This window comes from Ranitomeya variabilis, chromosome 1, assembly GCF_051348905.1.
Source record: "Ranitomeya variabilis isolate aRanVar5 chromosome 1, aRanVar5.hap1, whole genome shotgun sequence".
Classification (NCBI taxonomy): Eukaryota; Metazoa; Chordata; class Amphibia; order Anura; family Dendrobatidae; genus Ranitomeya; species Ranitomeya variabilis.
The window spans coordinates 1,115,692,571-1,115,717,089 of NC_135232.1; the positions used below are offsets into that span (position 1 = coordinate 1,115,692,571).

The 24,519-nt window shown below is 45.3% G+C and overlaps 1 protein-coding gene across 1 annotated transcript in view; it reads right to left on the reverse strand.

Moving 5' to 3' along the window:
* Positions 1–2,531: 2,531 nt before the first annotated feature.
* The window catches only part of MAEA (macrophage erythroblast attacher, E3 ubiquitin ligase), a 68,926-nt gene continuing 46,938 nt past the window's right edge, over positions 2,532–24,519 (reverse strand). The window contains exons 4-9 of the mRNA XM_077280209.1: positions 14,575–14,697; positions 13,119–13,195; positions 10,010–10,118; positions 7,882–8,015; positions 4,534–4,729; positions 2,532–3,372 (exon numbers count right to left, since the gene is read on the reverse strand). Coding sequence (XP_077136324.1) covers positions 3,277–3,372; positions 4,534–4,729; positions 7,882–8,015; positions 10,010–10,118; positions 13,119–13,195; positions 14,575–14,697 — 735 coding nt within the window. The 3' untranslated portion in view covers positions 2,532–3,276. The remainder of the gene's footprint in view (positions 3,373–4,533; positions 4,730–7,881; positions 8,016–10,009; positions 10,119–13,118; positions 13,196–14,574; positions 14,698–24,519) is intronic.

Consider the following 24,519-nt stretch of genomic DNA (forward strand, 5'->3'; position numbering starts at 1 on the left):
AAAAAATTCTGGCATTATGATCTTCTGATCGCGTGTGCTATACATAGCATTGCAAACATCACGATCTCCTATGAAGGCTGGTCACGAGCTGGTGTTCACAGGAGGATCGCCATGACCGGCATGGGGGTCTTCAGCAGACCCCCGGGTATGATAACAACCCATCGGCCCTGCCGCAATCACGTGACAGGGAAGCTGATGGGAAGGTTGAATGACGCACTTCCCGCTAGCCCATGTTAAATCCCAACTTTTTGTATCTGTGGGTATTGGAATAACAAAACAAAAAAACAAACAAAAAATAAACGTGTAACTACAATAATTTTTTATTTATTTTTGGCAACAATTTCAAGGGTGCTAACACTTGTGATCATGACTGTATATAATTTTAGCGAATAATACCATTATTATTATTACACCCATTCCCCATACTTTTTCTTCGAGAACTTTACTTGTTGCACAGCTCCCCACTATTTTAATATTTTTAATGAATTAAAACATTATATTTTTTCACCAAAAGTTTTATTGTTTTTGCAGTTCTTCACTTTATCGGTACTTTAGATCACGCTTGACAGCGGCATGTGAAGGGGTTAAACTGATGCGATTGGAGCAAGCAGCAATCACATCAGTTACTGTCGGTTATTGGCTATGTAACATTAGCCGTCAACTGGGCGGCATGAAGCAGGCTCAGCTCCTGCAATGTCAGACTCAAACACACAGAGGGACAAAATTAAACACTTGGATAAAGTTGCGCGCCAACCTTGATATTTATTAGAAAAAGGTTTACAATTGATGAAGTTTTTCCTTATCACACGTAACAATGAAGATTTTCATGCGAAAACAAACTTAAAGGGTTGTCCCATGAATAAAGTACATTTTAATTAATAGATCTGAAGAGTCAGATCAAATGACTGGAGCACTGGGGGATATCATCGTGGGCAGTGGCTTAAATAAAAATCATGGGGCCCCATAGAAAAAGTTCTAATTGGGCCCACCCCCCCCAAAAAAAAATAAGAGCAGGATGTGTCACATTTTTGCAGCCCTTACAAAGTAATTTTCTTCCTACTGAAGCCCCTAAATTGCCCTTTCATTGCCCCCATAAAATATGATGCCAACAAAAAAGCCCCTCAAACACCGTATGATACCACACACACACACAGTATGATGGCTGTACTGCACCCCCCTCAATCCTCTAAACAAAGTATGATGACCCAAACAGTATGATGCTCAACTATAACACACAACACAGTATAATGGGCCCCGCATAGTCCTCCTCGCAGAATAATGGGCCCCGCATAGTCCTCCTCGCAGAATAATGGGCCCCACATAGTCATCCTCACAGAATAATGGGCCCCATAGTCCTCCTCGCAGAATAATGGGCCCCACATAGTCCTCCTCGCAGAATAATGGGCCCCACATAGTCCTCCTCGCAGAATAATGGGCCCCACATAGTCATCCTCACAGAATAATGTCCCCGCATTGTTGGCTTCCTTCTTCCATCATGGTTTTCAACTATATTGGCATCGGTAACACCTCTATATAAGTTTGATAACACAAGTTTCACAATAGGTGATGTCACAGCTCACCTCCTCCCCCTCCTGTACAATTATGAACATTAAAACACTTGTATACAAATTAGTAGGGTCAGTCCTGGTGACTTTCGGAAAGGGACATAATGTGTAAATCTAGTATTAGGGTACGTGTCCACGTTCAGGATGGCCGGCGGTATCGTCGGAGCGGCAAACCCGCTCGGCGCTAAGCCCCGCCCCCTTCTGGGACGCGATGATGCCGGATGTGCATTGCACACATCCGGGATCATCGCACCCCTCGCATAGGGCCCTGTGCTATTCCTTACGGCGGCGCAGCAAGGAACACGGACATGCTGCGATCTTAAAAGACGCGCAGCATGTCCGGAGTCGCAGGGCCGACGGATGCGTGATTCCACGCATAGTGGACACGGGATTTCATTAAATCCCCTCCACTATGTTGGAACATCTGGACGCTGCGTATTTGACGCTGCGGCCCCACGCAGCGTCAAACACGCAGCGTTTCCTGAACGTGGACACGTACCCTTAGTCTTAGTAGCCAATGAGAATATTACTAGATATCTGATTTTTTTTTATTTAACGTAGATCGTGATATGAAAAATAAAAGAACAGTCCCGCCCCCCCCCCCCCAAAAAAAAAAAAAAACAACAAAAACTTGATTTAAACAATAGGTAATTTTCTGATGACAAATTCCATTTAAAAGGGAAAAAAAAAGCAAAAAACCAATAAGCTCTGTACAGTTTTTTTCACGTTGCTCCCCATACTCATCTATATTCTAAACTCCACTATCACATGCCATTTTTATTTGCCCCATGGCCGGTCACAATCTTATAAAATCCAGGCAAGAATTAGGTAAGAAAAGTCATAGTGTGCTGCAGTAATCTGCACCAAGAGCAATTAAACCTCGGCACCGCTCCAAACCCATATTCAAGATTTCACTCAGACGTAAAAAAAAAAAAAAAAAATTAAATAAATAAAAACACCAGAATGGGCATCAAATTTACAATTTTTTTTTTTTTATTAGCTAATGAACACCGACATGCAAAAATAAGCACTAAATACAGATTTCTACAGCACTGGTTCCTAATGACTCGGAAAGACTAAAATGTTCTTCTGCGGTGGATGAAGATGGTTCCTGCGCGGCTAAAAACTGAACCGTGGCTTTTCCTGCAGGGTTGGGGGAAGTCTCGAGGATAATAACTTCTTAAAAACATAGGTCCCGGGAGCGGAAGAGAGATCCAACGCAGGATGGAAGGACTGTAATGTGTCTCCATGTCAGTGGTACATTCTGAAAGCTAGGAATAAGGCAGCAATAACGGATATGATCCCAAGACCTAACACAGAACTAACGCCGCCCCTTACCAAAAGGGTCAGGAGTTAAAGAGCCGCTTCAGTTTTCTCTTCTGTTCCAAAAAAAATAAAAAAAGATTGCTCACAATAAAAAAAACAAAAAAAAAACAATTAATTTCCTAAAAGTTCAAAATGTTTTATTTCCGTTTTTTTTGCACTATTATGATTTTTTTTATTATTATTTCTCGTTTTTGTTGTTGTTGTTGTTGTTGTTGTTGCGCATTTATAAATCTTTGGTCGCAATAAAAGTGGATAAATGCAACCGTGAAGAAGGGCACCCGGCGTCCCCGTCGGCCCGTTGTGCGTATGATGCTGCCGAATGTTGGACCCTTCTCCCCCCACCTCCAGCGGATCTTCGGCAGCGATAGGGAGGCACGTTTGACGTCTACATGATGTAGACCTTCTCGGCTTGAGAGAAGTTGAAGACTTCTTTGGTTCTTGGGCAAGTCACTTTGTCATCTTGGCGAATAGAAAGAAGAGACTGAATGGAAGGAAAGAAAGAAAAATTCAAGATTATTACAGGAGTTTTAGAACCCCACGTGCTCCCTGCGAAAAATTGTGAATAGTCTCTCCTCCCCCCCCCCCCCAAAAAGAGAAGAAAACGGACCATAATGCCACCTTTTGGCAGCCATCGCTTTCCGAGAGGTTGTACACAAGGCAACATATCTGACCAGGAGAAGTACCTCTGAAACCATCTGATCAGCACATGGGAGACTCCGGCTTGGCCACTAAAAATCAAGGTAGTAGAGAAGAAATGGCGGTGGTGTCCAGGGAGGCCAAGATGAGCCAGGTGTCCAAATTTATTTTAAAACCACGCGTTTTAGAGTTGGATCATCTCCTTCAGGTGTAATACATAGGCAGTACACCAGAAGGAGATGATCCAACTCTGAAACGCGTGGTTTTAAAATAAATTTGTTCGACACCTGGTTCATCTTGACATCCTTGGCAGCACCCGGACACCACCGCCATTTCCACTCTACTGCCTCGATGCCATTTACGTGGGAATCCAAATACTGGGAGATCAATGATCACCAATTTAACCCCTTGTGTGACATGCATGAACATCAGAAGACAGGTCCCGGTGTATGGAGGAGGCTCTGGAGCCAAGACCACATTGTACCGTGCTTTAAAACCCGCTGTCACTGGCCAGATTTTTGGTGCGCGTGTGCACCAGCTCCCATTTAACGTGATTGCAAGATGCTGATATATGCTGTAATATATAGAAGATTGTCATTTAGGATGGAAAAAAATATATTAAAAAGGTGGTAAAAAAATGTTACAAAAAATATATTTTTTGTTTGAAAAAAATAAAAAAAGGTACAATTGAAAAACATAAAACAGAATATATAAAAACTGAAACAAAAATAAAAAGGTACAGTAAAAAAATATAAAATTGAATTAAAAAGAAAAGAAAAAAAGGTTTTTTAACCTTTTTTTCTTTTCTTTTTAATTCAATTTTATATTTTTTGACTGTACCTTTTCATTTTTGTTTCAGTTTTTATATATTCTGTTTTATGTTTTTCAATTGTTCTTAGAAAGCGGGAAGGGAGGAGTGAAAATGCCTTGTTAAGAAGGGGTTACAGCGGATCATCGGCTTTGCCGATCACCGAGATCCCGCGAAGAACAGAATTTGAGAACTCACGTTGTATCCGTAGACGTAGCCATTGGGCAGCATCATGGGAGGGTTGTTCTCATTCATCACGTCCCCAGAGATCTTGCACACCAGCCTGGAGTTGGCGCAGTGCGCCATGGGAAGGGGCTGGGCGAGCTTACTCAGGGACTTGCTGCACACCGGGCAGTCGGGGTTTTTGGAAGTCCCGTCCTCTTTGTAGCACTGTCTGTTTGTGAGGCGGTTAAGGGTAAATCAGAAGAACTGGTAATATGACATTTTAGATTTAAGGGGTTGTCCGTCACTGCTCACATCTTCATCGGTTACAGGGGCTAAAGTGTTTTTCTTCCAGTATAAACATTTATCCTAAAACTTGATCCTTAAGGTTTTGTGAAACTTCTAGAAACAGCGCCACTATTGCCAATGGCCGTGTCTGGTATTGCAACTCATCCTATTTACTTCAAAAAGACAAGAGCTGCACTACAAGACATAGCTCAATGGTAAGACTGGTGGGGTTTCCAATCAGGATGGATTTTTTATTCTAGCTATTGGATAATAGGCAGGAACAATACATGCTAGGAAGGTAGAGAAAGGTAGTCCTTGCACTTATAGTGCTGACAGAATGCCGATAAAGAGAAATCATGCCCAAAACAGGAATGCAAGATAAATCAGGACAGTTCCTGGATGTACAAGACTGTAAAGTGCACCAAGAGCAGTTTCACCTCGCTGTGGTAAAGGAGGGCAGCACGTCCACGCTTTTCTACTGGCATTTTGAGGATCTGCACCAATTGGAACTCTTCTCCCTGGCAGTGCACATACTCCACCAGTGCGCCAGTCGTTCCTTATGGGGCGGCCGAGTGCGGTGTTTGGCAGCTCCATAGGGAATGAATGGAGCAGTGGTCAGACATCCGATCTGCCGTGCCATTTTGTAACAACAGGGATTCGATACCTCTTTTGGGAGACAAATTTTCCATTCTGACAATTGGTGCCGGCACCAGCGGTCGGACTCCCACCAATCAGCATCATCTATCCTATGGATTCCTGATAACTTGTTCTCCCCGAACCCCTTTAATGTGTCACATCCTTCTGAGCACAGTAGTATCTCGTCCCCTGGGTGCTCGCTATGCAGAAACCGATCACAAAGAGCGGTCTTATTTCCTAACCTTTCAGGACATTTCCCTGTACAGATTTGCTAGTTTCCATGCAGCAAAAGCAGTGGCATCACTAGACACAGACGGGCCCCGAGGCAACATTTGGACCTGGGCCCCATCTGCATGTTACTCTGATGTATGGGGCCCTTGTAGCGTTCCAGATCTTATAAAGATATACGTGTTTGCCCCCCATGTAATGATGTCCCCCGTCCCGGGCCCCTTTCTGAAATAATGACTAACAACCTGGGCCCCTTCCTGGAATAATGACCCCCATCCTGGGCCCCTTCCTGGAATAATGACCCCCTTCCTGGGCCCCTTCGTGGAATAATGACCCCCATCCTGGGCCCTTTCCTGTAATAATGACCTCCATCCTGGGCCCCTTCCTGGAATAATGACCCCCATCCTGGGCCCTTTCCTGGAATAATGACCCCCATCCTGGGCCCCTTCGTGGAATAATGACCCCCATCCTGGGCCCTTTCCTGTAATAATGACCTCCATCCTGGGCCCCTTCCTGGAATAATGACCCCCATCCTGGGCCCTTTCCTGGAATAATGACCCCCATCCTGGGCCCTTTCCTGGAATAATGACCCCCATCCTGGGCCCCTTCCTGGAATAATGACCCCCTTCCTGGGCCCCTTCGTGGAATAATGACCTCCATCCTGGGCCCTTTCCTGTAATAATGACCTCCATCCTGGGCCCCTTCCTGGAATAATGACCCCCATCCTGGGCCCTTTCCTGTAATAATGACCTCCATCCTGGGCCCCTTCCTGTAATAATGACCACCATCCTGGGCCCTTTCCTGTAATAATGACCTCCATCCTGGGCCCCTTCCTGGAATAATGACCCCCATCCTGGGCCCCTTCGTGGAATAATGACCCCCATCCTGGGCCCTTTCCTGTAATAATGACCTCCATCCTGGGTCCCTTCCTGGAATAATGACCCCCATCCTGGGCCCCTTCCTGGAATAATGACCCCCATCCTGGGCCCCTTCCTGGAATAATGACCCTCATCCTGGGCCCCTTCGTAGAATAATGACCCCCATCCTGGGCCCTTTCCTGGAATAATGACCCCCATCCTGGGCCCCTTCCTGGAATAATGACCCCCATCCTGGGCCCCTTCGTAGAATAATGACCCCCATCCTGGGCCCCTTCCTGGAATAATGACCCCCATCCTGGGCCCTTTCCTGGAATAATCACCCCCATCCTGGAATAATGACCCTCATCCTGGGCCCCTTCATGTAATCATGTCCCCCATCCTGGGCCCCATCCAGGAATAATGACCCCCATCCTGGGCCCCTTCCTGGATTAATGACCCCTTTCCTGGGCCGCTTCCTAGAATAATGACCCCCATTCTGGGCCCTTTCCTGGAATAATGACCCCCATCCTGGAATAATGACCCTCATCCTGGGCCCCTTCCTGTAATCATGTCCCCCATCCTGGGCCCCATCCTGGAATAATAACCCCCATCCTGGGCCCCTTCCTGGATTAATGACCCCCCATCCTGGGCCCCTTCCTGGAATAATGACCCCCATCTTGTGCCCCTTCCTGGAATAATGACCCCATCCTGTGCCCCTTCCTGGTATAATGTAGCCTATCATGGGTCCGTTCCTGGTATAATGTCCCTCATCCTGGGCCCCTCCCTAGTGTAATGTCCTCCATCCTGGGCCCCTTCCTGGTGTAATGTCCCTCATCCTGGGCTCCTTCCTGGTATAATGTCCCCCATCCTGGCATGATGTCTTCCATCCTGGGCCCCTTCCTGGTATAATGTCCTCCCTTTGCCACAACACATTTAAAAAAAATAAATTCTGTGTACTTTCCTTTCTCCGCGTCCTCTTCCATACCCGGCGCAGATGCCAGCAGCTGACTCTGGGAAGCCCGGCCCTGATGAGCATGCCGGCGTCAGCTGCCGGCCTCCGATTGGCCGGAGTCATTTATTGCAGTGCAGGGAGCCGGCATGTCTCTACACCGCAATACATTACAGCAGAATACACATCGTCGGACTCACATCCAGCTGACACGGGCGCTGGAGACGTCGGGTCCCTCTCCTTTACGGACCTGATTACACCCTCTACAATAGCAATCATTACGCCCCTGAGCAAAAATGCCCCAAGTAATACATGAACTCCAAAAAACATTTTGGCAGAGCGTGCAGCCCAGATCCAGGGGTATCACCGACAGACACTGAAGACTTTGAGGCCGCACAATCCAGGGGTCCGCAGTGTGAAGGATACGGTGTTTTGATGGCAGACAGCCCTGCTTGCAGAGTTATGGTAAAGACCGAGTTGTTTCCCAGTTGGTGTAGTCTATAGTTGTCATAGCGGAACTGTTGGATGAGCATACGCCACCGGGCGGGGTCCAGGAGGTCCTAGAAATAAGGGGATCATTACAGAGAGGTCTTATCACAGTCATTATATAGGTTTACTATCAAAATGAATCTTCAGGAGCACATTGCTCCCCTGCCTCCCAGTTTCCTGGTGCACAGCGGGGCGGAGCGCTCCTTGTGATTGACAGTTCGGACCAGGATCTAGACTACACTGCGCTCTCATCTGAGACGGCTTCTTGGGTGTCTAGACCTCTGGGAACCCTACTAACCCCAAGAATGAAGAGGAGACAGTGCTTATGTAATCTCTCTCTGTACAGCACCACTCCCGGCCACGAGGCCGAGCAAGGACCTGCACGAGCCTTGATCATTTAAACCACCGCTACGTCTCAACTCTCCCGATCACTGGTGGTCCCAGTTCTGAGACCTCCACCGACCATTACGTGACCAACCAATAAAGAGGGACCTGATCAGATATCGCCCTTTCTTTGGAAAGAGGAACTCTAAAAAGACAAATATCTCCACTCTAAGCACAGACAGACCAGGAGAGATCACTCACTGATGAAGAGCGGAAGATGACAGCAAATCCCGAAATGGTGATTATAGCTTGGCGGACAGAACCTGTAATTTACCGCTGTCTCCCCTACCGGGCGATCCGCAGGGACTGGATGGAAAGCGAGGAGGTTAATTACACGGTATTACACATTTCTTGTGTGATCCAAACTCCGGGCTTAGAACATCACTTACATGTGTAGATATCTCTCCAGTTCAGATCTCCGAGGCCTTAGAGGCTATGGACACCCTCATTTTTTTTATTGCTCCTTTGCTTCCTAAATGCAGAGTTAAGCAACTTTCCAAAAAGTCTACATTAATGATATTATACCTTATGCATGGCGCACCCAAACTCTCGGGGTTTATGTGGGTCAGAGAATGGTGAAGATAGATGGAAAACAAGTATGGTAAATGGGAAGGTGCTCCAAACCTACCTCTCTGGCCGCACCACGGGCGCCACAAACTCTCTGGCCGCACCACGGGCGCCACAAACTCTCTGGCCGCACCACGGGCGCCACAAACTCTCTGGCCGCACCACAAACTCTCTGGCCACACCACAGGAGCCACAAACTCTCTGGCCGCACCACGGGCGCCACAAACTCTCTGGCTGCACCACGAGCGCCACAAACTCTCTGGCCGCGCCACAAACTCACTGGCCACACCACGGGCACCACAAACATTCTGGCCGCACCACGGGCGCCACAAACTCTCTGGCCGCACCACGGGCGCCACAAACTCTCTGGCCGCACCACGGGCGCCACAAACTCTCTGGCCGCACCACGGATGCACTGGGCACCTGTGATTGGTTGGAACTGTCATTTTCTGTCGACAGACTCACTTTAACCTACCCATAGAAGCAAGTAGTATTTGACCGCTTCCCTTTAAGGTGAAATAAAAGGATGATGTACAATTAAAACAGAAATCTCCAAGAAATAACTGGAATCTTGGAATCCTAAATGAATGTGGATCCAAGCTAATAGATCCAACCGCACATAAGAAAAGGAGTCCACGACATGTGAGAAGGTGGTTTGCGGTGGAACTATTCTACCACTCGGGCGCTGCCTCACTGCTCCTCTGCAGAGTCCTTTGTTAACAGGACACATGACCACTGCCGTCAATCACTGGTCTTCGCAGTCATACCCTGGTATGTGATCTGTGAAGCCAATAATTGGCTGCAGCGGTCACAAATTGTAGACCATATGTCAACGCTGCAAAACTCTAAAGGGCACCAGAGTTAGATTATTTTTTTATTACCCCTGTAGGGCCAGTGTGTCTTACATCTGCAGCTAAATTTATGCACACGCTACATAACATGAATGTGACGCCTGGATGTAAATCGGCCTGCAGTGCACATTTTTATGGTTTAACGTGCCGATCTACGCTGCGGATCTCCCCTTACGCAAATGGAAATCTTCAGCAAATTTTGCTGTGTATTTTCCTTAGCCCATCAGGTCACTCACGGCGGGCCGTACCCAGGCCGCACTCACCTTGTAGGGAGAGATGTGCGTGTCTGAAGGAAAGGCCAGCATCCCCATCACTTGTCGCACTTCATCCAACTGACTTCCTTCTGCCTGACTAAAATGTTTCCTCGCATGTCTGGAAGGAAGGAGGCAAGAATTAATTCAAGAGACAGTACTGAAAAACAAGCGCCAAATACAGCTTAACAGGGGTCATCTCACGGCTGGGGGTCCGACCACAGGGACCCCCTCCAATCACAAGATCGGGGGGATAGAACTCCGGAGTTAGGAGTGGTCACAGAGTGTCTGCAATGCTTGGACTGTCCACTGGTGTCAATAGGCACCATGCAATGCTTTATTTCCCCTGTGGGGGCACTGCAGGACAGTTTGTTTACGGTAGATCTCTAGGGGTCTAAAAGGCGGGACCAACCTGTGATTTGGAAGGAACCGATCAGCAACAGATTCCAGCTGTAACGTACTGCCGACATCCAATAAAAGGGTCAGGATCAGAGTTATCTCCGATGCTGGTCATTTAGATGCAGCATCTAAAGATTTTGACAGAGGGGGCTTCTTCTGTGCCAATGGGTCTCAAAAGCCGCCAGGGTCCGGATCGGCCTCCCTAGGTCTGCCTGTGAGATTTACCAATCATGACCGATGCTACGTTCTAGAAACTCCAACGACTGCAAGAACGAAGGCCCCGAGACCCCCATCCCTCCCTACTGCATGACCAAGGGACGAGCATGAATGGAGTGATTGTGGAGCAGGACCCTCGACACTCCACCTTGGTCATGTACGGACGCCCGGTTCTAGTGATAATCTGTATATCACCTATCAATAAACACTCACCACCTTTAAAAGTGATTGTCCCACCCTGACATTCCATGTCCATATACCCCACTAGGATATTAGGCCCCCACTACGTGCTCTGTAACAGGGTCTCCTGCTCCATCAGCCCCCGCATATCTGAGCACTTCATAGACAGCCTTTCTTTTAATGGTCGCCATGTAATTTTACATTTACCCCTGCAGGAGGCTAGTGCAGATCAGTCACCAGACTCAAAATATAAATGGACATGCATTTTCAAAGCAAGCAGACCAGCCTCATCAGGTCTAAGAGATATATATATATATATACTCTTAGAAAAAAAAGTTATTCAGGTGATTTAGGACCATATCAAACTTTCATGTGGTCATAAATCAGCTGAGAGGAGCTCAGTGAAAGACAGATACAAGAGTTATAACCTCTCCTGGCAAAATGAGCTCACTGACTGACTCTCAGATAACTCATTCTGCAGGCAGCAATTGACCATTTAACATTGTGACTATAGAAGGCAATCGGTGCCACATTTTTAACGAAACTCTATTGCCAAAATGACTTTTAGTCAAAAAAATTTAAGAAAAAAAAATACCCAAAACTGTTCAAATTTCTTTAAAAGGGTTGTCCAGGGCTTGAGGTTAAAGTTTGCAGTTGCTCTATGTGACTGCAGGCTTGTGAATCTTCAGTGCACGCTGTGAGAATTCTCCGATGCCGACGCTGAGAGCGGGCGGTCACGTTACCACAAGTACGGTATGTAATTCCCATACTTCCGGCCACATACCGACTAGACATGTGCAGCCTGGCTCAATTCAAGTCTAGTCTGCACGTGACATGCAAATCGCATACTTACAGTCACATGCGCACTGCAAGGATTCAATAGTCCACAGTCACCACTGTTATAGAGCAAGGGACCCACACACAGTTCTAGCACAGGCTTCCCCCTGCTGTCCACTGAAATTTATGGTAAAAAAAAATTAGTGCATCCTTGGCTTCGCCGCCTGCTTATCTTGTGTATAAGGAATTGCTGATAGTCCAAGATTTTAATCTGATGCTACTCTACATTTGCAGCCATTAGGACTCATTGCTGAACGCGCTTTCAGGGCCGATTTTTATAGTCATGCCTCAAATTGCTACTTGTCGTAATGCCGCCTCACGCAGCAGCGGGTTATTACTCTTGCGTTTTAAAGTGGATATCAATTGTGCGTTAAAATCCTCCTGCAGTTAAAATACTCATTATGGCGCCCACTGCAGTTATTTCCTTATATTTTAGAATGTCCTCGAGTCCCGTGCTGGTGGTCACACATGCCGAGTAGATCAGTCCCACCATCTGGCAGTGGGGCAATTCCTGCTGCTTGATCAGCTGCAGGAAACTGCTGATACAAATAGCCGCCTCCTGATGAAACTCCTGCAGCTGCAGTCAAAATCAGCATCTAACTGGTTAGCCAGAAGGAGAGGGCTGCTAGATGTGGAGCCCACAATACTGTATGGAGCGCTATGTGGGGGTCCATTATACTGTATGGAGGGCTATGTGAAGCCCATTATACTGTATGGAGCACTATGTGGAGCCCATTATACTGTATGAAGCACTATGTGGAGCCCAATATACTGTATGGAGGACTATGTGGTGCCCATTATACTGTATGGAGGGCTACGTGGAGCCCATTATACTGTATGGAGGGCTACGTGTGGCCCATTATACTATATGGAGGATGTGGGACACATTATAGTATACGGAGGCCTATGCAGGGCTCATTATAGTATAGGGAGGCCTATGCGGGGCTCATTATACTATAAGGAGGGCTATGTGGTGCCCATTATACTATATGGAGGGCTATGTGGTGCCCATTATACTGTATGGAGGGCTATGCGGTGCCCATTATACTGTATGGAGGGCTATGTGGTGCCCATTATACTGTATGGAGGGCTATGTGGTGCCCATTATATATGGAGGACTTGAGGCCCACTTGGCTAACTAGACTAGAATTATATACAGGGAAGAAAGGACCATATCTCAGTAAAAGAAAGGAGTAGGAACAAAAGAAAAACAATGAAGGATTCAGGAGAACAGTGTCTTTTACACAAGGTTATCAAAAACAAAAACAAAAAAAAAAAAAAAACACATTTATGGAAAGTGAAAGGTCATCCTGAAGAATGACCATATATACTATGCAGAAGATGTAATATGGAGACAACACCTCATACATTTATCATCTGGGCAATGTTTTGGCCCCTAACCATCTGTTGCATCCCCTCCACTTCTATACGGTCAGATGTGCGGTATATTTCTACTCTCCATACGGAATACGGCACTCGGAGTTCTTACCTAACAGCGTCCAGTCTCTTGTTCTGTCGGATTAGCTCTATGAACTCCTGGATCCTCAGGCTGAACTCCAGGCAGCTCTGGAGAAGGTAAAGAACATGAGACATTACTTGTATCATAAAATAAGTCTAAACATTATTAGTAATTACCGCCACTTTGTGACTGGAACACAAACCAACAATGTTGTGATCGGATATTGACGGTAGTCATGGATAACCCCATTAATGTCCGTAGATCTAGCTCTCAGCTCCACAATACTCACATTCTGTGCATTATTCTCCAGTGTCCCTGACCAGTATATACCGTATACCACGCTGCCTATGGCTAAGTGTGGAGCCGACTTATTACAGTAATCAGTTTTACACCTTTTCCCAGGAACGTGAAGGTCTGTAGCTTTGACATTTTGAATCAAGAGCCTTACGCAATGTGCACTGATCTGATGATTAATCTCGGGACTTCATCCTCTCTGCCGGATATTGGATATTTGCATTTGTCAAGTCCCACTTGTCACAAGACTAATTACTTGTTTGGCAGCTTACTTTGTACTTACAGTTCCACCGGCATTTCCTCAAGACGTAATAACTGCAGGGGTGCAATCAGTAAGCCTGGGGCCAAATAGCCCAAGACGCCATCCTACTATGTCCACCAACCTTAAGGATACCATTACTACCCCAGAGCACCTCCCACCTCCTTGACTCCATGAAACCTCCTCGACTCCATGAACTTAAACTTTTTCCATTTCCAGACAGATTCCACCCTTTTTTGTGGGGAAAATCCCAATCACTAGCGTTAAGAGAATTAATCCAAGGTGAACCAAAAGCTTGAATTTTACAAAAACTCAAGAATTGTCAGAATACATATTTGTGATTTGCTTCGGGTGAATCCAACAAAATTAGCTTGATTTTAAAGGGTTGGGAAGGGTTTAAAAAAAATATATTATTTCCCATTTCCCTGGCCCTCACTTGTCTCTGGGCAGTACCCAGTCAGGTCCTCTTCTAGGTTGCTCTGATCCTCTTCTATTTTCAAAGTGATATTTGGCACCTCCGGCACCGACTAGGCCTCACCAGTTTATGATGTTGCGGCTGAAGAACGTTGTGACATTGCATTAGGCTTAGTCAGTGACCATAGGTACCTAGACGAGGAACGGGAGGGAAGCTGCATGCATGGACTTTGTTATCTTTTGCTTATCCTGCTCTAGGATCTGTAGAGACTTCAGACCATATAAAGGCACGTTCGAATTTCCAGACTGAATTCAAGACAATCTCCAGAATTCAAAATTTGGCTCATCTCTACCCTTCGTCATTAAGATCCTTTGGCGGTGGCCCATTTTAGCCCCAACCCTCCATCCATAATAGCTATGCCTACAACCCAAAAACTACGACAACATTTGTGGTCTATCCTGAAACCTTGCAAAAATACCCAAAGTGTATCACCGTAAATGAGCCATGGCTTCCCGTACCTTCATTTTCCTAAGTCTGGACTTGTTATCGTGGCACCATGCCAGGCAGGTCATGGTTTCTTGTCTTTCAAGGGATTCCTCCACTTCTTTTGCAGTCAGGAACATTTCTATATTTACCAAATCCTACAAGAATCAAAAAAGTCAATATATTAGTACATTGGAAAATTCCTCGGAAAAGAATGAGCCACATCAATGATGGCTACTGTTCATATTCTTCCTTTGTCCTTTGTCAGCATCCATTGCTAAGAACATTTTTAACGAGCACCACTTTAAGGGGTCCGACAAGTTCTGGTGCCAATGCAAAGGTTTCAAAAGGGACCTAAATGTTCCCCATAATTCTAGTGCATCAATAAAAGGGTAACATACTTTTAGACTTTGTCCAATTTTTTACCACAAATGTTCTCCTGTAGGAAGGCTTGTTAACACTGCAGCAGAACAATCCTTGCACTGAAGCTTTGTAGAGTTTTACAACGGTCATTTACTTACTGGCAAATATCCTGTACCTACGATGATCATCAAAGCAGCAACATCAAATCAGATAAATAATGAGAATTTTTTTTTATGTCTCCCATTTAAGGACTGGAAAGTTCTTTATACTCAATGGAATGTGACAACAGATCTATGGTGACCTTTAAAGAGTCTTCTGCATTACCAGTCGTCACAGCTGCCAATTCCTTGTCAAAACATCCAACAGGCAGTGGCACATGCAGGATTTTGCATCACCAGGAAAAAAAAGAAAAAACGATTATATATTTTTCTATAGAAGAATGTTTCATCGTATGCCAAAGATCTGGTCACCAGAACCTAAATTTGGTTATTTGGATTATTCACTGCCTGGACTGCACTGTACTGAGCGTGCACTAGAGAAGAAGCCGAGCAGGACAAATGACGTTCCTGCGTAGTTCTAAATGGGAAAAATGTGCACATTGTTCCAATATAAAAGCCATAATGTACCAGCAAAGCCAAATGGCACCATTAGGGCTTGGGGCTACCCGTGTTAGCTCCTACACTGTAGCAACTAGGGGGACCTGTGTTACTGACTGTCAGTTGCCAACAGTAAATTTTATTTTTTTTTCCACCCATTATAACAGGAAAAAAATTTGGAAAAGCCTACAATGGTTTTGCTTGTTTTTATTAGAATGTGCACATTGGAGATTCAGACTGAAGGCGGCAAAATCAGGAGGGAGCACAAATGGAAAGGAAGAGTAAAAAAAACACGCGCGAAACAAAACCAGAATGTGTGTTACACCTTAGATTCCTCGAAGTAGCCCCCTTTTACGCAGATGACAGCTTTGCACTCCCTTGGCATAAGCTGCTACCAAAGCTGGCTTCCAATGAACAGGTCTGCCTCATCAAGAGTTCATTTGTGGAGTCACAGACCTTCAGAAATTCTTTGCGATTAGGTAGGTTCTGCAGAGGCCATGTTGGTACACAGCTCTGTCCATTGTTCATTCCTACTCCTCAACTGTTCTAAGCCAGAAAATGGCAAGAACGACTCAACTAAGCAAAGACAAACAGCAGTCCATCATTACTATAAGACTTGAAGATCAGTCAATTCTGAAAATTGCTAGAACGTTGAAGGCATCTTCAAAGTGCATTCGTGAAAACCATCAATGAAGATGATGAAATTGGCTCTCATGAGGCCACCCCTGGAAAGGATGACCAAGAATTGCCGAGAATCAAGTAGCAGACACAACTCAACATTAACTGTCCATCGAAGACTGAGAAGTAGGACTTTTTGGTAGAGTCAAGCAACACAAAGACATGACAATAGATCAGTAGAAATCAGTACTATAATCTGATGGGGCAAAATGTGAGAATTTTACTACTAAGCCCCATATCTTTGTGAGGCACAGAGAAGGTGAGTGAATGCCTTCTACAAGTATGGAGCCCTCTGTGAAGCATGGAGGAAAAAGCGATGGTCCGGGGGTTCTAAGCTGGTGATTTAAGAAGAATTCGAGGTACCCTTACCAAGTATGGCTACTATAGCATTCTGCAGAGACATGCCACTCCATGTGGTCTGCGCTTATTGGGTCAATCATTTATGTTGCAAAAGGCACATTTCTAGGGAATACAAGGGCTATGTGACTAAGGAGGACAGGGAAGCGCGAGTGCTGCGTCAAATTACATCACCTCCATTACTCGAGCTCAACCCAACGATGATGGTTTGGGATGAGGTGGACCACACAGTGAAGGCAAAGCAGCTGACAAATGATCAGCACCTGAGGGAACTCCTCCAAGACTCCTGGAAGCCATTCCAGGTGACGACCTGATGAAGCTGCCTAAATTAACGCCAAGGCAGTAAAAAGCTGTCATCAGAACAAAAGGGGTATAATTTGAGGAATCTAAGGTGTAACACATATCCTGGCTTGTTTCTTACATGTTTCTTAACTCCTTGCTTCCATATTGGTCCCTTTGAGTTATTGCCTCCAGTCTAAATCTATAATGTGCACAATCCAATGAGAACAAAAAAAAGCCACTTCATGAAAAGTCGAGTCCATAGTTTGACATCACGTAACAGCCAAACACAGTAATGAGTAGGCATGGTTCAAGCTTTGTGGTTATAGTATGGTTTCTAGAAGGTAACAAGGGGATTACATAAACCAACAAACTAAAGCCCCCCCATACACGTTAGATGCCTTTTGGCCAAATGACGGTTTGGTCGGTCAGCCGGCAGCTATCTCACCCGGCTCTCCCATACACAGGAGTGATTGCTCTACTGAACAATCGTGTTCTCTAAAAGAAAGCCACCGCCAGACAACAGGATCGGCAAAATCAGTCATGCTGGATATCGACAGGTTCGGCCCATGTTCGTCTAATGTGTAAGCGGGAGATAAGACTCCACCTTATCATGCAATTTCCTAGCACCGGCAATCTAAACTCCGCCGATAAGAGGAAAGAGTTAACAGCTGTAAAAATAAATGTCAACTTATTTTTCACCGGCGTTTTCCTTTAAAGCTGAAAAGTTTTAACTATCAAATACAGGAGGCAATAAAGAATACCGGAGGCTGAATTTCTGTGGTTCCCGCGCTCCCCTCCAAGAAAACCAAAGCCAATAAAGCAATATAAAGAACAGCTGTTCAATAGGAAGAAAATAATCACCAACAGGAAATATCACGACACTCATCCTGGTTTGGCAAAAGATCTCAAATTCCAGAGATAGATGTGAGAAGAGCTAAAGCAAAAACCCATAATACACAGACAGTCATTGCTTGCCGATGTGTCACGGGATGTAAACTTGTCGGAAATCCAGTGCCGGTGATAGGAGGCGGATGTGCAGCACCTGGCCGCGGCCACCACCAGAAGACGGAGCAGCTCCACAACTGAGCAGTTCAAGCCGCCAACACAGAACAGCTGATCGGCACAGGTTTCCGGTGTCGGACCCCAACTGATTAGACATTGATCGGTTGGGGTCATCAATGATAAAGTAGTAGACAAACTATTTTAAGAGGAGAAGAAGACCTTTTGAGAGCAAAAGTCAAGAAAGCCATATGGAAATCACAAGGAATAAGCAATATTACCGCTAGTCTTAAAGAAAGTGGTATCAGTACACACTACCGCGCTACTCAAGACACATTCATAGTACAGGATAGATGCATAGAAGAAAAGTTGTTGGATTCTAGGTCATATATGTACACAAAACACATGAACACAAATCAGTGGACCGAAGAAGAACGGCTGTGGAGTCGGTAAGCCAAACCTCCGACTCCTCAATTTCCATGACATCGACTCCACCAAAATGGACTCCGACTCCACAGCCCTGCACAGCAGGACACACGTGTGTAGGGAGTACAATGGGACAATACCAGTTGATGTTATTCAACTAAGTGGTTTAGGAGTATCTTCACCAACGGTAAAGAGAAACTTGTGACCTTCTTCCTCGGTTTGGAGTAAACTCCTGAAGAATGGCTCACTCACTTCTTTTCACCGCTATGGTGTCTTTGGAAACCTGAAGCTTTTAAAAAAGCCACCTAAAGAACCTGAACATGAGAACAGAAAGTCGTTTTTACATAGAAATGCTTATGTTCATTCTCTTGAGCGTTTAGCTAGTGCTTTTTCAGGGGGTGGGGGTTTTATACTGGAATCAGCATGAAAAAAAACATCGGATACTTAGAATTGAGAGTCCTCGGTGGACTAACTGAAAAGACGGTAACAGAAATTAGTTTGACAAATGCAGCTCTGCCATTAGTTAATAGGGGCAAATCCTGTTGTCAGGAACTGGGAGAATAATGGAGTAAATAAGGGACGGCTGTATACAAATTATATTGAAACAGATCTTCTGAATCCAGAGGAGATGTGTTTGGTAGTGAGGTGAGAGTAGTCACTGTCAAACATATGAGCGTTCAGCCGGCAGCCATCTATAGAGAAAGAAGAAAGGCGCAAGCTCAATATTAGAGGAGTATTCTATTATTGCCGTATAGTCAATCCTCCGATGTGATAGGGCATGTAACCTGAGCCTCAGTTAAGCAAACAACATGGCTGCCTCCATCCTGACCCCCCTCGGAGACGGCCTGATGTACAGATGAAGGATGGCGCCTTTCGAAAGCATTAAAATGTTGCAGGCTAACGCGCGCCGAGTTTCTTAAAAGCTCCGCTGAAGGGAATCGGGACGTCTTGGAAGGAGGCGATGAACCTGATTTATTTTGAATTGGCATCCACAGAGATTATTTGGAATCGCATAAATATGTCACGCTGTGACGGTTCATTCTTCAATGGAAGAGAATATAAAGAAAGCCTTCTCCTCTGTGGGGAGCGGTACAATTCAATGTGCTGCAAACACAATAATCCCGTCCTGCAAATGTTTGTATTAACATAGAAATGAGCTCGTTCCAGCACATTGAGAGTGGAGGCATTTCCGGAGGCGCGGGACTGAAAACCCGCACAATAGAAACGTTCAGCATATGACAGTTATCCGGAACAGCCCCGAAGGCACAACGCAGCAATATTAGTAATAGATAGAGGCCGAAACAGACAGATATGGAAGATACATGTTCACAGGGTGGAGGTCATCCATCAGCCACATGCCACCAATAGACTCCAATGATGAAAAAAACAGGCATTTGGCTAGGGCTACAAAGAGACTTTGGCTGTCCAATGTTAGCTAGGTTGGTCACCCTATAGCCCCCCATATTACTCTTTCTTGGATGACATGAAATTGCATTAAACTGGTTTCATGGCAACATATATACACATATACATACATATATGGGGCAGCTGAGAGCTGATGTTTTTATCCTGGGAGGGGGCCAATATCCATGGCCCTTTCCTAGGCTATTAATATCAGCTGGCAGCTGTATGACTAGCCTTTGCTGGTTATTAATTATAGGGGGACCCTACATCTTTTTTTGGGGTCCCCCATTTTAATAGCCAGTAAAGGATAAGTATACAGCTGTGAGCTGATATTAATATCCTGGGAAGCTCCATGGGTATTACCCTCTTCCCAGGCTATAAACATCTGCCCCCAACTGTTGGCTTTCCACCTGCTGGTTATGAAAATTATACAGGAGCCCACACCATTTTTTTCATAAAAATAATAATTCATTAAATACATGTACAGTAAGTTGCACACACACACACACTATACTAATTATACATGTGACTATATCTATTGTGTGTATATATCCATTCTATTCTGTCGGGTCATGCTGCGATTTTATGGTATGCGGCAGATGAAATGTCGGGTTTTCAAGAACATGGATGTGTTATAAAAAAAAAAATCAGACGGTAAAAGCATGGTCCGCGTGACGTGCAAGTCTTTTCTCACACCCATTGACTCGCATTGGTGAATCTCATCCAAAATACGAGGACAATCGCAGCAAACTACGATACTATATTCTCAGTGTGTGTATTTATTTAACTCTTTACTTACAGGTTTAGTAATGAGGGTGCCGAGCTTTGTTACTAAAGCTCGGGCTTGGTGTCCGCGACAGCTGCTGGCACCAATCCCTAATCCCATTACCCCGATGCGTCTGCACCAGGAACAGCCTGCCAGAATTGGATCCGCAGCAAAATCCGCAACGTGTGAACATAGGCCATTTATGGAAGACTTATCAATGCAAAATGTTTTTTTTATTTAAAGGTAATCTGTCAGCAAGTTTTCATCATATAATCTGACAGCAGTATGATGTAGGGACAGAGACACCGCTTCCAGGGTTGTATCACTTTGTTTACTGGGTGCAACTATTGTGTTCCAATTTATGCTTTCTCTGCTGCAGATCTAGCAGAGCTTGAATGCTGAGCTGTGCATAACCCTGACCCCACCACTGATAGGCAGATTTCTGTGTATACTGTGTACTGTCAAAAGGCTGTCAATCGATGCTGTGGGCGTGGTTGGAACAGGAGGCACGAGACACCTAGTCCTGTAGTGATAATCTACTGCTGATAAAACTCTAATTTTATTGAAATCGCAAAACACAGTCCAGTAAACGATACATTGCTGGAATCAGGGTCTCTGCCCCTACATCATGCTTCTCTATGATTACAAAGCAAAAAAAAAAAAAAGGGGTGACAGAGACTGGTGTATGCCCCCACTCCTTTAAGCAAGTCTCGGTTGAAGCTGGTACTAAATGCTGTATGTTCAATTTATATATATATCTACTGTTGTGTTTTGTAACACTTATGTTCTTCATGCTACCATTTGTATATTAAATATAGGGAAAGCGTAGTAACAGCCACTAGAGGGGGGCATTATAGCACAATGAGATTAGAGATAGGAACTCAGTAACAGTAACAGTTAAATTAGGAGGGGCCTGCTGTGGGTAAGAAATGGAATTTCCTGTTTTCTAGTCAGTGGAACCAGGGAGCTGAGACAGCTCAGGAGGGGCCAGTGATCCCGGGAAATCCCGGAGGGCCTTCGAGCCCAGGGCGACACAGGGGGCCCCGCAACATTGAAGCAAAGGGACCCAGTCGTCCAGGGCAACCAGGCCAAAAGTGCAGCAGTGACAGCAGCAGAGAAAGAAGCGAAGACATCAATAGTGAGAGCAAGAGTCACAGCAGGACAGTAAAGCAGGTCGCTCCCAAAAACGTGGCAGCCTGCTACTTGGGCAGACGCCCTTATGTCTGGTGCGAAACGGACAGGTGAACTCAAAAGAGTAGTCAAGCCGGACAGGGAGGACAGTGCGATACCATGCGGGTCGGGAAGTCCCGGATATGAAGTGAAAGACATAGGAAAAAGCACAGGGAAAGCGAAGGATATAAACTGTGTGGAATCTTATGTGGATGCTGCAAAAGACATGGATGTGCTGAGAGAAGAAACCAGTAAAGTTGTCTGTTTAAAGTTGAACGTGAACTCTGTCTCTATTTGTGTAACACCACCAGCAGCAGAACTTCGGCCGCTCAGATGGGACCCTGACGGTGCAGATGATGTAGCTGAAGGTACGCTAAATAGGGGACACTGTTTGCGTGTGGCGGGAGGCCAGGGCACGTGTAAGCAGATAGTCTCAGTCACGACTACGACCCTGGCCCTCTCTCACAAAATGATAAAAAAAATAAAATAATGATTAAAGATGTTTTCCAGTTTTGGAAAACCAGTCTCCACTGGCGCATTTTGATTTCAAAATATTATTATTATTATTATTATTAATAATAATACGTTTACTCACTGTCCCCAGGTCCAGCACTGCGTCCTCACCACTGCTCCCGGAGTCTGTGATAATCTGCAGTGCTGACATCAAGTCGACAGCACTGTAGCCAATCTGTAAGCTTAACGGCTTTGCCCAAGTTGATGGCACGACACAGAGCTGAAGACCACATTAAGTGAAGTCACATCGACCGCGCTGCAGGCAATAACAGACACTAGAAACAGCGGTGGGAACTCAGAACTGGACCCGGGGAGGGGGAGCACAGCCTATTTTGTTTATTTACAACTAACTGCAGCAAGGTATGAGGGGTTTTTCAGATCCAAAAAAATCTCAAAAGAAAAAAAAACTCATTGCCATGGAAGTTGTTCCGTAAACTACGATATTTTTCTTTATGTAATTGCACCATTTCCTTGGCACATGACGTCTCCAAGACAAATGAAAAAAAAAAAAAAAAAAAGGGGCAACTTGAAAATAAAAGGCTTTAATGGGTTACCCAACTTGGCAGTAGCGAGATGCCCTCTGTTCACTTTATACATGTAGTGACAGCTTTCTACACACATTTCCATATAAGCACGCAAGCTTTATTATCAATCACCTTCCCACTTTTTTTTTTATTTATTAAGAAATCCTCCAGTGATTTTCTATTTCAGAACGAAAATTGATGCAAACCCATTATTGGTGAGGCTCCTTGATGATGGCTGCCATCGGGCGGTTTCTTTTTATTTAGACGGGTCTCGGTGATCAGTAGGAAAGGAACCTTTGCTTCATTTACCTCCTCGCGCAGCGCCCATAATGACATACAACTTATAGGCTCATTTTACATACATGCGTCAGAGACATCATATTGATTGATGCCCTTGTGGAAGATAATGAGGGCGGAACAGTTGCAGGGAAAAAAAGATTGTGAATAGTGATGGGTGAACCCGTGAATGTTTGGTTCGGGTACCAGAACAGTACCGAAACCGGACCTCATTGAGATGAATGGGGAGCCCAAACATCCACTGTTTGCCACACAGTCATCTGCGTGACGTCACAGCAAACACGGGCTCTGATCAGCAATAAGATCCCCATCGCCAGTGAGAGCGCTGCGGTCCCCACACTTTTTACCTCGGGTCACAGGAGTCGGCTGATATGAGAGTACTACTCTCATCAGCGTACGCCTGCTGTCTGATGACAGCGAGAGAAGGTGCAGCTGATGGGAGTATTCAACAGCCGTCGCTTATAAAATAATGACATGGGGTGTATCTTCTATTTTTGACAACCAGCACAGGCAAAACTGACAACTGCGGGTTGCAGCCCTCAGCTTTATCATGGCTGGTTATCAAGAATAGAGGGGTCCCACGCCTTTTTTTTATTTTTATTTTTTTTAATTTAAATTATTGAAATAATATATATATAAAAAAAAAACACACACATGGTGTGGGGTCCCGCCCATTTTTGAGAACCAGCCAAGCTAAAGCGGACAACTGGGGACTGGTATTCTCTGACTGATAAGGGGCCCGCAGCTGACCCAGAAAAGGCGCATCTATTAGATGCAGATTACCCTGGTGCGGTGACAAGTGGAGTACTAGGGTTGGGGTTGATGTCATCTGTTTTATAGCTACTGACATCAAGCCAAGCCTGTGATGGTTATCAAAAATAGAAGAGGTCCCACGTCATTTTTTAAATTTATTTTTTATTTATAGTACAAGAGCCTAATGATGGTCATCAGTGGCGCCTGCACTAGTTGTTATCAGTATGATTCGTACCCTCTCATCAGTCAACGCCTGTGACTGGCGGTAACCTTTTTACCGGTCACAGCTACTGGCTCACACTGTCATTTCACAGCATGGGAACCGTAGTTCTCTGACAGAAGGTAATAAACTTACCGTCGATCACAGCCGCCGATGTTTCTCACACGGTCACACAGATGGGAAACAGCTGATATTTGTGGTGTCGAACACAAACAGTAACACCCACTTCATAGAGAAGCCAGTGTTTGGGGTCCATGCACGGACACTAGGTGTTTGGCAGGGTCCCCGAACTTTACCGTCTGGGTTCGCCCATCTCTATTTGTGAACCCTTCAGAGGTATCAAAAAATCTATACCACAAAAGTAGAACAATGCGATTCCCCCCCCCAAAAAAAAAGTCTTAAGCCACCATACACAGATGGCTGGCCTCCAAACGAAGAATCGGCTGAACAATGCTTCGGCAACAGCCATCTTGGCCGTCTCCCCAAAATGGCACTCCTTCATGCGAGCGCTACAGTGTTCTGCACGAAGAGCCGAAGGCTAACATTTCTGTGGGAGGCTTATCACCGGGAGAACAATGTAATCGGCAGTCCAAGATTGACTGTGCCCGATTGACATCTCCTCCAATGATCAG